We start from the raw sequence: 13,270 nt of genomic DNA, 5'->3' as shown, positions 1-13,270 counted from the left end.
AAGAACCCATTGTGTGCTTCTAGTATTTGTCATAGAGTCAAAGAAGTCAAAGAGTCATTGTCATATGTAAAAGACCCTATTAGGCATCAATTTATGAAGTCAAAAGAATTTATTTTAAGTAAAAAAGTGTCAAAAGGCTCCCTTCAAGACCAAGTCGGCCTGCAAGAGAAGAAGTCGGCCTACAATGATGAAGTCGACCTCATGAGGGCTCTCTTGAAAGCCCATATATAAGTGCATTCGATCTCATTTGAAGTATATATCCAAGACACTCGATCAAGCAAGAGAAGGAGTTCGATCATGAGAAGAAAGAAGTCTGAAGGGCAAGCGAAGTTCAAGAAAGAGAAACCAAATTTCTAAAGTCTGATTTTTGGGCCACAATATCCCACGTGTGCAAAGAACTAGGGCATCATTGCAGTCAGTTTTAGGAGACGAAGTTTGGTGTCAACAAGATCAAGTTTGAAGGCCAAATACTTAAGGAAAGAAGACCAAGCCAAGCGAAGGAGAGAAGGACCTTATTCTGCCCTAAACTACTCACACGTGCGAAAATCAGCCGCTGCAAGAGGGCTGAAAAGTTGTAGACCTGTAATAGAAGCCGAAGTTCTGAAATAGAGGCCGAAACCTGAAGTCGGAAGCCGTTTGACTTGGGTTGACTTTGTGAAAGGATAAGCTCATCAAAGGAAAGGTTGACTTGGTCTTGGAGGGGTCTTTGTCTTGGGTCTTAGGTCTTGGAATTTTCATTTGAAGATTCTTTAAGAAGAGAAGAATTCTTGTGGGTTTTCCTCTCAAGGGAGAGGTTTTGGCCCTGGTTAGCAGCCTCTATCTTGTGTACTCTTGGTCTATCGATCTTCATAGTTTGGTAGCTGTTTGATGATGAGAACACTATAATAATCAAAGAAAATAAGATGCTATCATAAAAGAACATCACAAGTAGTTATCAAAGTAAGAGAAATCACCCTAATCTAGCTGCCCTTGATTTCTCAACAACCTCAGCGGTCATTCAAACTCTTTGATGTGATTAAGTTGCATTGCTAACTTTTTTGCTTGGATCAACAAAGGAGAAACGATTGAAATAACTTAAAATGACATGCATAGAGTTATTTCCAAGCACAGTATAATTTTCCCACTTCTAAATACAATAGTATTTTAATTTTTAAGTTTGATAAGCTGCCAATTATTTTGAAGCTATGGTGCACAACAACTGTCATCTCCTAACAATGCTTCTTTCGAAGTGATAATAGCCTTGTAACATGGATTTATAGAATTTTGAAATTCAATTCCCTAGTGCCTTTGCTTTTGAGTAGTTCCAAAATAGATGCATAAGATTCCTTTGTTGCACACAAGGAACAAGCGTCTAGTGCCCATCTTCACAAGTGAAGGGCATCCTATCATTAGCCCCTAGTGGATTAACAACTCTGCAAAAATGACCTTCTTTGGCTCAACTAGTGCTTTCTCGTTTTTGTTTGGTGGAAGAGCCATGTTAATAGCTTTGAGCTAAAGCTCAAGCATCTATTAAGCTTATTTTCAATGGGATCCTACTTGACCTACCACTAACATTCAAAGAGAGGGAGAGCCCAGTCAAAGACTTTGAGCATTTCCATACCCATTCTTTCCATGCACTAATGGTTGAAGATATGCTCAACTTGAAGTTGAGGCTTCTTGGTATAAACTCCTTGATTTTCCTAGCGACAATCTTGTCTAGATTGGCATGCTTGAATTTACTCATGATTTCATCCCTGTCATGACTCATAAGCAATTTCTCTTTCATATATCATAGAGGTCCTTCGCAATTTTGATGCCATTTAGAAAGAACCTCAGAGAATTCTACCATCTCATGCCTGCTAATAGCTTTCCCTCATATACCAAAACTGGTGTGTAAGATAAAGAGTGGTCATTAAATGAAATGCTTGTTGAGATGTGCTCTCCATTTCTTTTTAGCAGTGGCTTACATGTCTCCCAGGCCTTCTAGATACTTTGAAATACAAATGATCCATGTACCTAAGCATGTTTTAGTGTGATTAAAATGTCAAGAAACTTTAAGCAGGTGGGGATTATCTATTCTGCCAAAGTCACGCGGGACTTGCAGCAGGCCTCACCATTTGAATCAGCCTGCTTGAATGTGCTAGATAGCGAACGAGGGGCGAAGCATGTCTTTGGGATTGGAACCTTTGTGGGGAACTTTTGGACAAGTTTAGGACTTTTTCTAATGAATTTAGTGCAGTCTTATTTTAGAGAATCCTCCTAGAGTTTACTTAAGTTTGATGCCAATTAACTTTCTACAAAGGTAAATAATCTTTTATACTATAATTTTAAAATATGCCTTATGCAATATAGCTAAGAAAATTAATCATAATTATTATCATCTGGTCATGTACGAACCATTTGAAACCTATCAATAGTGCCAACTGATATAAAACATCACATAGCAGCCATTCAGCCAGAGAAGGAAAACATTAGATCTCTAGGCTCGGCCAAGTTGGTCTAGTGGGTTTAGTGAGACAGATTTCAGATGAGTCATTTGGAGACTAATGTTTATGTAATTTCTCTTAGAACTTTAATTTAATATATCTCAGAACTTATATTTCAATGTTATTTTTCTGATTTGCATCCTTACATGAAATATAAATCAACAAACATTGCATATTTGGTGTCTAATGGTTTGGAAATATATATATAGTTGAATATTTTATGTATCTTCTATTCAACTAGTTCTGGTGCAGTTTTAATTTTGGGACAATCTTGTTCCAGTCTGTTCTTTAATGCTGTACCCCTACAGTATCATTTCCGAACTTTTCTAGAAATCTTCTATATTCATATCACTTGCCGTATCGTTTTGTATCCTTACAGATATCCATATCCATGTAAGTTAGGAGAAAGTTTCTCCTTAGTTAAAGGATTGACTGTGTATGCTGTTGATGTGGTGTTGTGATATGTTGCAAGAGGGGATCTGCTGTTTCAAAATTATTAGTTCGCTTAAATGCTCAAATTATTTCACAGTTTCCTTTGTCTTTTGTTTGTGTAATTTTTATAATATAAGTTTTTTGTGCATTCTTTCTGACAACAGTCCTTGGTTTGTTGTCCAAGAATGATAGGTCATCTTGGTTGCTGTTTCTATAAGCCTGAAGTAAATTTTTGTAGTTCATTATTCCTATTACAGCATTTTTACTTGGATGACATACTGAGAATTACCTGAAACAGGGTCTACGCAGATGATCAGCAGTGGTTTCAATCAATCTTTGCCAACTCAAGAAAAGAAGATGCCATCCAAAACCAATATGAGTTTTTTATTCAAAGGATGGGAGGTCCGCCTCTTTATTCTCAACGGAAAGGTATCCCCAGTTGCACTACTAGACTTGTATATGTCTGTCCTTCTCTACCTTTTTTTCTAATCCATGTTCTAAACGGGTTTGTGTGCCTTATTCACAAGGGAATGCAATAAAACTATTTGCACTGAATATGGTAAATTCATTGCAGAAACATCGAATTCTAAATGAAGCACTATTCTAAAGATTGTTGCTCTGATTATGTTGTTATAAAGATGATCTTAAATATACAATGTGTAAGGTGCTATTACTGTTCTGTAGGGAAAGTAGTTAATATAAACAACTCCTTTCTTTTAGGAAATCAGAATGTCATATCTGTGAACCTTCCTTTACAACCACTCTAGATCCATCTTAAACCGAGTGGGATCAAATCCCTCGAGGTGCAAACCTTCCTGAAGTTTTGGTCCCTCAAGTATGATCTCAGTCTTTTTGGAGAACAGAATGTTTATTGATCCACTGTTGTTTTTTGGTAAGTAAAAAATTTCTATTTTATCATTCAGAGATAAACATTACAACAGCTGGAAGTCTGTCCTGGTCTGCCACTTGGGAAACCAGACTAGAGATAGAGCAACAGTTTTAGCAACATCTACACATAGTGTTTGACATTGTTCAGCAAAATGATAAAAAACTAGACTGGATAGCATCGCCCCTTGGGTTGTAATCTAACTGGAAAAACAAAAAGTGATCAAAGTAGCTAAGAAAACTAAACGGAAAAAGAACCTGTCATTTAGACTTGGAGGAGTTAGAGCCATCCACAGCTATAGGCTTCTCGCTGCTGCTAGGGGAGCAGCTTGGATCTGGAGGAATGCCCATATGCGCTTCAATTTGACCAAGCCTTTGATCCAGGTTTCTCATTGTTAACTTCAGCTCATCCAACAGAAGGCGAATTTCCTCTTTGGCTTCTTTCTGATGCAGCAAAACCTATCCAAGAACGAGCTTCACGTGCCAATAGATATCGACGCTGTACATATAGTGACTATAACTTCTCGGGTGTTCCCTGTGTCGGGTACTCAATCAGCAATCTCTGTTAATACCTCCAAGTCTGTTAAACATTCTTGTTTCTCAACTATTTCCCTCTCAGCTTGAGTAATTTCTTCTGGTATGGCTTGAGGGATATTGTCCCTGTAATTCTGAGCAGAGCTCTCCACTCTCAGTTGAGCGTGAGAGGTTCCTTGTTCCCTGAAGTAGGCTGTGCCCCTTCTGATACGGGCCCTTTTGGCATGACATGGTGAGCATGGGTCAACTAACAAATGTAAAACCCAGGACAGAGGAAATACCACTAGATGGAAGGAAAAGAGGACTGACCTCTGAGAGCCAACCAAAGATAGGGAGCGCTGAGCAAGGGACCAAAAGAGGTCTGGGGTCAGAAGGTGGAAAGTTAACACAGCGAGTGGGAGAGAGGAACAACTGAAACATAGTGCGACCATCTGGGCCAGAACATGGAGAGGTTGAACCAGAACTCAGAAGGAGAAGTCAGTGAGAAGGAGGCCAACCAAAAGTTGCAGGTCTCAGAGGACGAGTCAAAGAAAGAGGCAAACAATGAAGGAAAAAGCCAAGAACACAGGGAATTAAGTAGGAAACTGAGAAGACCACCTGCGAGAGAGCAAGGACTGAGCAGAACAATGCCATGAGAATCAATGATGTGCCAGCCAATGTGTCTTGATACTGTGAAAATACCTCCCTAGTGCTTCATTCCTTCTCCTTGCGAAATGAATGGCCGCTTCAACTTGCAACAACAATTATGCATGGGGGAACTGGCCATGATTGGACATTCCAATGGCTGCAAACCTCCATACTCACACATAATCAACTAGGTTGTTATGAATATAATTCATGTAAAAGTAATAAATATAGATAATAAATAATAATCATAATAATATGTAATTAAATAATAATTAGTTAAACAAAGAGGAGTGTCTAAGGAGACATGACCGTTCATAAAGGAACACCCCTCATTCTCATTTGTAAGATCGTTCTCATTCAAACATTTTAATATATATATTCTTGTATCTTCAATGGAGATCTACATATTCCAAGTCTTTTGGAACGTTTAACCTACTATAACGAACCTTGTTCGTCACATTGGTATCAGAGCATTCCTCTGAGTATACAAACTTTGTTCGTTACATTGGTATCAGAGTTGTTCGATCCTATGGTTGCTCAACTGCTGCACAAAGCCAGTCTGATCCGGCCTTTGGCCATCGCCTCTTTGTCAACATCGTTGCTATCACAATTCAAGCATTTTGCTGCACAATTTCTGGAGATTCTCCATATTGCTGTAAGGCTTTTCGCCATTAAAAAAAAGGGGCTATAAATATAAAAAAAAACAAAAAAGGAAAAACGTATTAGAAAAAAATAAAAAAATAGAAAAAAAAGTAAAAAAAATTGTATTTTTGTTGTAAAGAATTTAAAGAAAGGATTAAAAAAAAATTTTAAAAGAAAAAAAAAGAGAAAAGCTGTAATAAAAAGGGAAGATGGATCATATATTAAAAAAAGAAAATTAAAATAAATAAATATATTATATATGTATAAAAAATAATATTAAAAAAATAACATTAAAAAAATAACAAAAAGTAGAATATGAAAAAAACAAAATTATATTAAAAAAAATTAAAATAAGTTATATATAAAAAAAAAAACTTACCTGCGGCTGACTTGAAGTATAGTCGATCGACCGCCAAAACAATTGCCGAGAACAACTAGCCGCTAGCATCAAGGCCTCCGACGACCGTCGTCGGGACAACTGTGTTTTTGCCGCGCGTCAGGACCATTGACCACTCTCGCTGTCGCTGTCTCACCCGCGATTGCCGTTGTGTTGTTTGCTGCTACACCTGCAAGCCACCTTGCGTCTGCAACTAATTGCTTCTTGTTATTTTCTTCCCATCACAATCGCCGCATTCAAATGTCATTACATGTTTGCACAATCCCACTGCTGCCACAACACTTAGCCTCGTTCCACCACCAGCGACCACCGTCGACGACTCCCCCGACCACTGCCTCTTCTATCAACACACCACCACTATTAGATTGCCACACAACCAATGGCCAGTGTTCACCGCTCTATTCGACTGCCGTCGCAACTATTACCTTTGCCTACCACGAATGCCCTACAACCTTGTGTTAGCTGCCACCGCCACCCGATCCCTTCTGCAATTCCCCGCCACCACTCTGCCATTAACATCACAACCACGATCAACTGCTTTGTATCTTCTGCGATTGTCAACAGTTTCGCCACGAAACTGCAACTGCAACTGCCTCCGCTGCCCCCATCCTCCTCCGACTCCTACGTTGCCTCCATTAACCATCTCACCTATCCACCCTACCACAAAGTTTTCATCGACAAACCTGTCAACTTTCCTTTTGCTGTTGATCAATCCGCTAAGCCTTCCTATATTTATCTGTATTGTAGTTCATTGCAGTTCCAATGCAACATCATATTTTATTGATTAGGAAAATCGAATTAAGAATCCATCCATCCCTTGGATATCTAAGGTCACGACCTTCCAAAGGATGATTCAAAATCTATTAGAGAATCTTAACTCCAAGGTTAATACATATCATAAATTTATAATAACCAAAGTTATTTTAAGGATCATTTGTTAAATAATATAAGTTATAAAGTCTATACATTTGACTAAAAAGGGTTTTGAGTACAATGAAAGAAAGAAAGAAAGAAGAAGAAAAAAACATTAAAAAAACATTTTTTTTACAAAGGAAACAATAAACCTTCATTCATCGAGGTGTGAGGCAAAAAAGATTATTTAATAATAAATAAAATAAATAAATAAATAAATAAATAAAATAAAAAAATAAAAAATAAAAATTCAGGAGTATTTAAATATTATAGAGAAAAATGGAGTCTAATTCAGAAATGAAAGAGGGAAGATTTCCTAAAATTTTTGGTATATGTGTTAGTTGTTAATTTTTCAAATTGTTCTATGCTATATCAATTACTTTAGCCCAATTTACTTCTTCATTAACAATGCATCCAATTATTAGCAATGTAACCAATCATAAACTGTAACTGAAGATAGAACAATATATGCAATGACAAAGAAGACAACACAACCATAAGAGACATCAGATTGGTCCAAGACTAGGGAAAACCCCACAAGGGGGAAAACCCTTTCAAATCTTCTTCTTTATTAGATCGTCATAAAAAGTTTTCAGCAGAGAGTACAATGAGCCCAATACATAAATTTGCAGCGGAGATTTACAAAACAGATCTACAGATCTATAGAACAACAAAGAGAAACCCTTGATCCCCTAAAGGGAAGTTTTGGGGCTTAGAGCCTAGATTTTGGTAAAAAATTGTAACTCTGATGTAAAGACTTTGCATTTTGTGGGCGCAGAGCACGTAGCTTGTAAAAGAGTCATAGGGTTGTTTGCCCTCAATTTTGTCATTGTAAAGTCGGCTGTAGAGATCTACCCATGGTCTGTGGACCATGGGATTGTATAAAATTTAAATAGAGCGAGGCTCTAAGTAGTTAAAAGAACATATAATCTAACGAAATCGAAGGACATGGAAGCATAGTGGAAGATCTGAAGTGTAAAGTCTAGTTTGGTTCGTAGAGTAGGAGAAGGCTCTGCAGCTGAGTGCGCAGAGGCCTAGTAGTCCGCAGCTGAGTGCGTGGACCCCTACAGCTGAGTGCGCAGGGCGAGTCGAGTCTGTAACAATTGGAAGTATTAATAAAGAGAAGTTTCATATCAATTCTGTGTATGTATTTCCTGTTTTATGCATTGAATGTATTGGGTATGAATTGCACTTCTACTGTTTATATGATGCACAAATATATATGACTGTGTTGATTAAGTGAATGAAAGATAGAATATTTGTTTACACAAAGTTAACTAAGATCTGTAGGAAGATAAGTAAGATGCGTGGTGTAGTTTGGGGAAATAGCGTAGGTCGCTGCCATAACAGTGCGAAAGCATCTCAGCCCCTAGTTAGGGCTGCGCGAAAGACGATCATAAAAGATCGCAAAGGTATTGAGGGTTAGTAGAGTGCGCGAAGTGACGTGCGTTAGGGTAGGCACAGTAGGACTAGATCGACACCTCAGACATCTCAAGGGTGCGAAAACTTGGTTCCAGCAGCCCCCCATACTGCTTCGGGTGAGATTTCAGTCTGCACTCCGTGGGATGATGCTGAAAGGGCCAGTAGTGTAGGGATTTGTTTGGCTAAATAACTTCGAACCTGGGTCAGGCCCCATCAAGCCAACAAAAGGTAACTGTTAAACCCGAGGTCAAAACCTTGGACGCTCTCAACAAAACTCACTGTGTGCATCTGAAACCCCCTGAACGCTCTCTTGGGTAGTGTGTGAGGGTGTCTGTGTCTGCTCGGACGCTCTCAGGAAGACTTTGTGCATGCGTTCGGGGTCAAACTCACCCAAATTTGCTCCAAACCCCCAGACGCTCTCTTCTAGTTATTGTGTGTGCGTCCGACACTGCCTGAACACTCCCTGAACCACTCTGTGCGAGCGTCCGGGGACTAATACTATCTGATCTGCCTCTAAAACTCTGGACGCTCCCTTAGACTTCTGTGCCAGCGTCTAAGGCTTCCTGGACACTCTTAGAGCCATTGTGTGCCAGCGTTCGGGGACGAAAATACCCAGTTACTTGCCTGCGTCCGAGAAACAAAAAACCCTAGATCTGTGCGAGCTTCACACATGTGATTTCGGTCCCTTGAGCGAACTCCTTCTGTCAGACTTATGTGAACCAAGACAAAAGAGAAGGGTAGAAGATGGCTTGATCAATGTGTTCATGGCTGCAACATATCCCTGATGCTTGCATGGTTGCTTCCTTTCTCTAAATGATCTACGAATGGGACAAGCTAGCCCAAAAGAAGACAAGCATTGAAGCCCTCATTATCAAAAAGAAGACTGCCTAGCCAAGGTCAAGATGTCTTCCTCTACCTTCAAGGAGCATGAAAAGTTGGGTGATACATCAAACATTGCTGCATGGAAAGTTAGGTTGGAGATTATAGCTGACAGCAATGATGTGTTGGAATACATTCAAGGAAAGATGCCCGAGCCTCCAGAAAATGCTTCCGCTTGTACAAGAAAGGTGGGTCCAAAGCAAAGCAAATTATAGTTGAGGGTTTACAAGATCATTTACTTGCATATGTTGGGAATTTAAGAAAGTCTAAAGACATGTATGACAAGCATAGTTTTAAAAACTGGCTGGCTTGAACTGGAAATTGGTCAAACCGGCCAAAAAACCCTGTTGAAGGGTCCATTTTGCCCAAATTTCACAAAAACCAGGCCTAATCGGCCGGTTTAGGACGGAACTACCGGTTTATGGTCAAACTGGCTGGTTCTGTCCTAAACCGGTCAATTTATTGCCAGGCCAACTACAGGCCCCACAAAAAGCAGTTTTGTGAATTTTGAAGTTGTTTTGAGGGAAATTTGGGGTTGTTTCCTCAAAAAATAGCCCCTCTAAGAAAACATCCTACCCTCTCATTTGCCTAACACATCTCAACCCTAGCAATGTTGGTAATTAATAGTAATGTTAAATTCTTAAAGTAAAAGTGACATTTCATTTTCATCCTTTTAAATTTTTAACATTACCATGAAATGACTGGGGATGTTTGAGAGTGGTTTCGACCTCATTGAATTTCATATAGAGAAACTAGAATTTTAGATTTCACTCAAAATTCAACAGACTTAATGGTTTTCAAGATGTCATGGTTTGGGGGTTTGCAATGTTTCCATTTGATTCTATCATGCGTGAAGGTATGAGATTGGCTTTGATCAATAGCATGAATCCATTTAAGAACCTTGATGTTGGTGGCATTGATTGTTGAACTTTGTTGATGTTGGTGGTATTGATTACCCTTCACTCAAAGAAAAACCACTGGTTAGGCATGCTAATCTTTTTCTACCAAACCAAAATTATTGGTTAGGCATGTTAAACTTTTTAAATTTCTATCATGTTACAAGGTTGAGAAATCCATGTCTGAATATTTTGAGCTAGATGATGTTTATGTATCTCTTGTTGATGATCCCATTTCTAGTAGTGCTGAATCAATGATGAGTTTCATGAGTGACCATGTTGATTAGTGATTTGTAGTTTTGATGTCTATTTTTGCTACTACTACTAAAGTTGTATAGGAGTTTTAGGAGTCCTCAAACTATGAGCCGTATTATTTATGTAGCTCATGTTGACGATCCCTTGTCTAGTAGTGGTGATGAGTTTGATCATGATGAGGAGTGATCATGTTGTTGATCACTGATATGTTGTCAAAATTGGCAACTAGGGTCAAATTCCACCTTGCTCAGCTCATATGATGGAGATGATATTTTTATTGGATTCCTCTTTCTGAGTTGCAGGATTGATCTAAAGATCATCTCATTCTGACAACTAGAAATGGAATTATGAATTTATTTCTTCTATGGACAAATAGTCAAGGTCGGCCAGCAGTCTAATGTAGGCTCATGAAGCCCAACAGACGTGTCTCTTCACCCTCAACGTTGTGTATAAATAGAAGAGGCATTTTCCTCATTTGGACACACCATCAACACATATTTCTCTCTTTTCTTCTCATTGGTTCTTACGGCAAACAAGAGCATCTCTCTTCTTCTGTGTTGACTTGGGTTAACTGAAAATTTCAAGACTGTTTTGGGCTATCTGCAGCAGCATTGACGAACATCAACCGAGGGCCAGCAATCACTCTTTTGATTGTGTTTTTCAGGTAGGAAATCCAATTTCCTTAGGTCGCATTTCCTAGCACAAAAATTGAGGAATTTGCTGTTGTTTGACCTGCGTTGACTGCAGGCCCTTTGACTGCAGAGTTGACCGAATTTTTTTGGACTATTTTGGGCTGATTTAGACTATTTTTGGAGGTCGAGTTGACTGAGTTTGATTGATTTGGAAGAGACTTTCTGCTAGTTTGACCAGCGTTGACTTTCTGGTTAGGGCATCCTGTTGACTGCTGTTTGACTAGACTGTTTTACAGTGATTAGGCAAGTAAATTTTGTATATTGTACTCTCTCTTTGTCGAACTTTTGAAGAATAATAAGAAGATTTGATCAAAGGGTTTTCCCACATTGGGGTTTTTCCCTGGCATCTGCCAAATATTGAGTCCTCTTGTCTTGGCTTGTATTCTGCTTATTGTTTATGTTCTATCTGCATTTACTATCATTGTTAATGTGATTGCTAATCTGGAAATTGATATTGGGCTAATAAGAAAAATTGAAGTAAATTGCTCTGAAGCATAGAACATACCATTGTTATCTAAAATTAACATATGTAGACCTACAGTAGGTCAGAGGCCCCATAGCTTAGAGCATTTTTTTCAGACTCTAGACGCCATTTAGAGCCTCATTGATTATTTATTTTGTTGCTGATATGTATTGCAATCGGTGCCATTTTAATATATTCACCTTTACATGGTATGTAGATGAGCAAACCTTGCATATTTTGTCTCTATTGGTTTAGAATCATGGTTTTAAATCTTTAATAGTTTTATTATTATTAAAAACTAATTATATAATGTATTTGTTTAAAGACCGGTTCATTGAGATTTGGCCAGTCCTGGTTTGACCGGTTTCGGTTTGAAACCCAGTTTATTAGGTGGACAGGTTTGGTCACTGGTTCCGATTTGAAACCTGGTTTATTAGGTGGACCGGTTCAGTCACCGGTTCCGGTTTGAAACCTGGTTTATTAGGTGGACCGGTTCGGTCACCGGTTCTGGATTTTAAAACTATGATGACAAGATAGCCGACATTTATGAAATCAATAATTTGAATGAGATCATCACCTTGAAAGATCAACTCAAGGAAACCAAGATGAACAAAGGGGAAGCTGTTCAATCCTACATTATGAGGATCTCTCGCTTTAGAGATCAATTGCAGAGAGTTGGAGAAAATGTGCCTGATAGGGAACTAGCAGTTGTGACTCTTAGAGGTCTCCCTCCTATTTGGGAAACCTTTATTACTACAATCAACAACAACAATGTCCTTTCGTCATTTGATGAAATTGTTGCGAAGCTTACTTAAGAAGAATCAAGGATGAGAGCAAGAGGAAGGATTCAAAAGCATGAAGAGGGAGAGTTCTCTGTATATATCTCTTATGACAAATCGTTATCTCATATTGAATGCTACAATTGCCACAAGAAAGGTCATTATGCACGAGACTGTCCCGAGAAGAGAAAAAGGCCACATTACAACAAGAATAATAAAAGAAGAAAAGACAATCAAAGGAATAATTGCAATAGAAGATATGAAAGAAGAAGAAGAGATTCCTCAAGCGATTGTGAAGAAGATCATCCTCCTCAAAAGAAGTCAAGGGCTCCCAGGTATGAAAGTAATGCTGTAAATAAATCTGAATACATTCTTATTTTTGCCCTTACTAGTTCTTCTCCACTGGATTCGTGGGATAGTTGGTTGGTTGATAGTGGGGCCACTCATCATTTCTCTGGATACAAGGAAGTCCTCTCTAATCTGGTAGAGAGGGAAACTAAGCTGAAGATCATTCTTGGAGACAAATCCACTCATCCCATGAAAGGCTTTGGGTCTGTCAAATTTCAGTTGAATTCTGGGGAATCAGTTCTGCTGCATGATGTTATGTATGTACCGGGATTAATGAAGAATTTGGTATCTATATCCGCATTGGAAGATAAAGGGATGAGGGTTGCCTTCATCAAAGGAAAAGTTTTGACTTGGCCTGCTGATTCACCTATGAGAGATGCATTCATATTAGGATCAAGATTTGAAGGACTCTATAGAGTCATTGGAAGGCCACTTCTAGCATTGGTTCATAATACCAATCATTTGAGTGAGTCGTGGCACTGCAAACTGACTCATCTACACTATGATGCTCTTCCGAAATTGAAGAAATTGGTCTCAGGTATTCCTGATGTTCAAGCTCATCATGATGGAGTTTGTCCTGGTTGTGCAAGTGGAAAGAAAACAAGGGGACCATTTCCCTCTAGTGAGAACAAGACAAATGAC

General features: G+C 38.7%; 1 protein-coding gene across 1 annotated transcript in view; it reads left to right on the top strand.

The window, feature by feature from the left end:
• The window catches only part of GLB3 (hemoglobin 3), an 87,972-nt gene that overhangs the window by 45,941 nt on the left and 28,761 nt on the right, over positions 1–13,270 (top strand). The window contains exon 2 of the mRNA XM_089416890.1: positions 3,196–3,326. Within this exon, the coding sequence (XP_089273016.1) occupies positions 3,196–3,326 (131 nt within the window). The remainder of the gene's footprint in view (positions 1–3,195; positions 3,327–13,270) is intronic.

This window comes from Pinus tabuliformis, chromosome 3_2 (assembly GCF_031772625.1).
Source record: "Pinus tabuliformis cultivar Carrire ecotype Pingquan chromosome 3_2, CPIR1, whole genome shotgun sequence".
NCBI lineage: Eukaryota > Viridiplantae > Streptophyta > Pinopsida > Pinales > Pinaceae > Pinus > Pinus tabuliformis.
The sequence above is the reverse complement of the archived record's forward strand: the minus strand, read 5'-3'. Positions and strand labels throughout refer to the sequence as shown.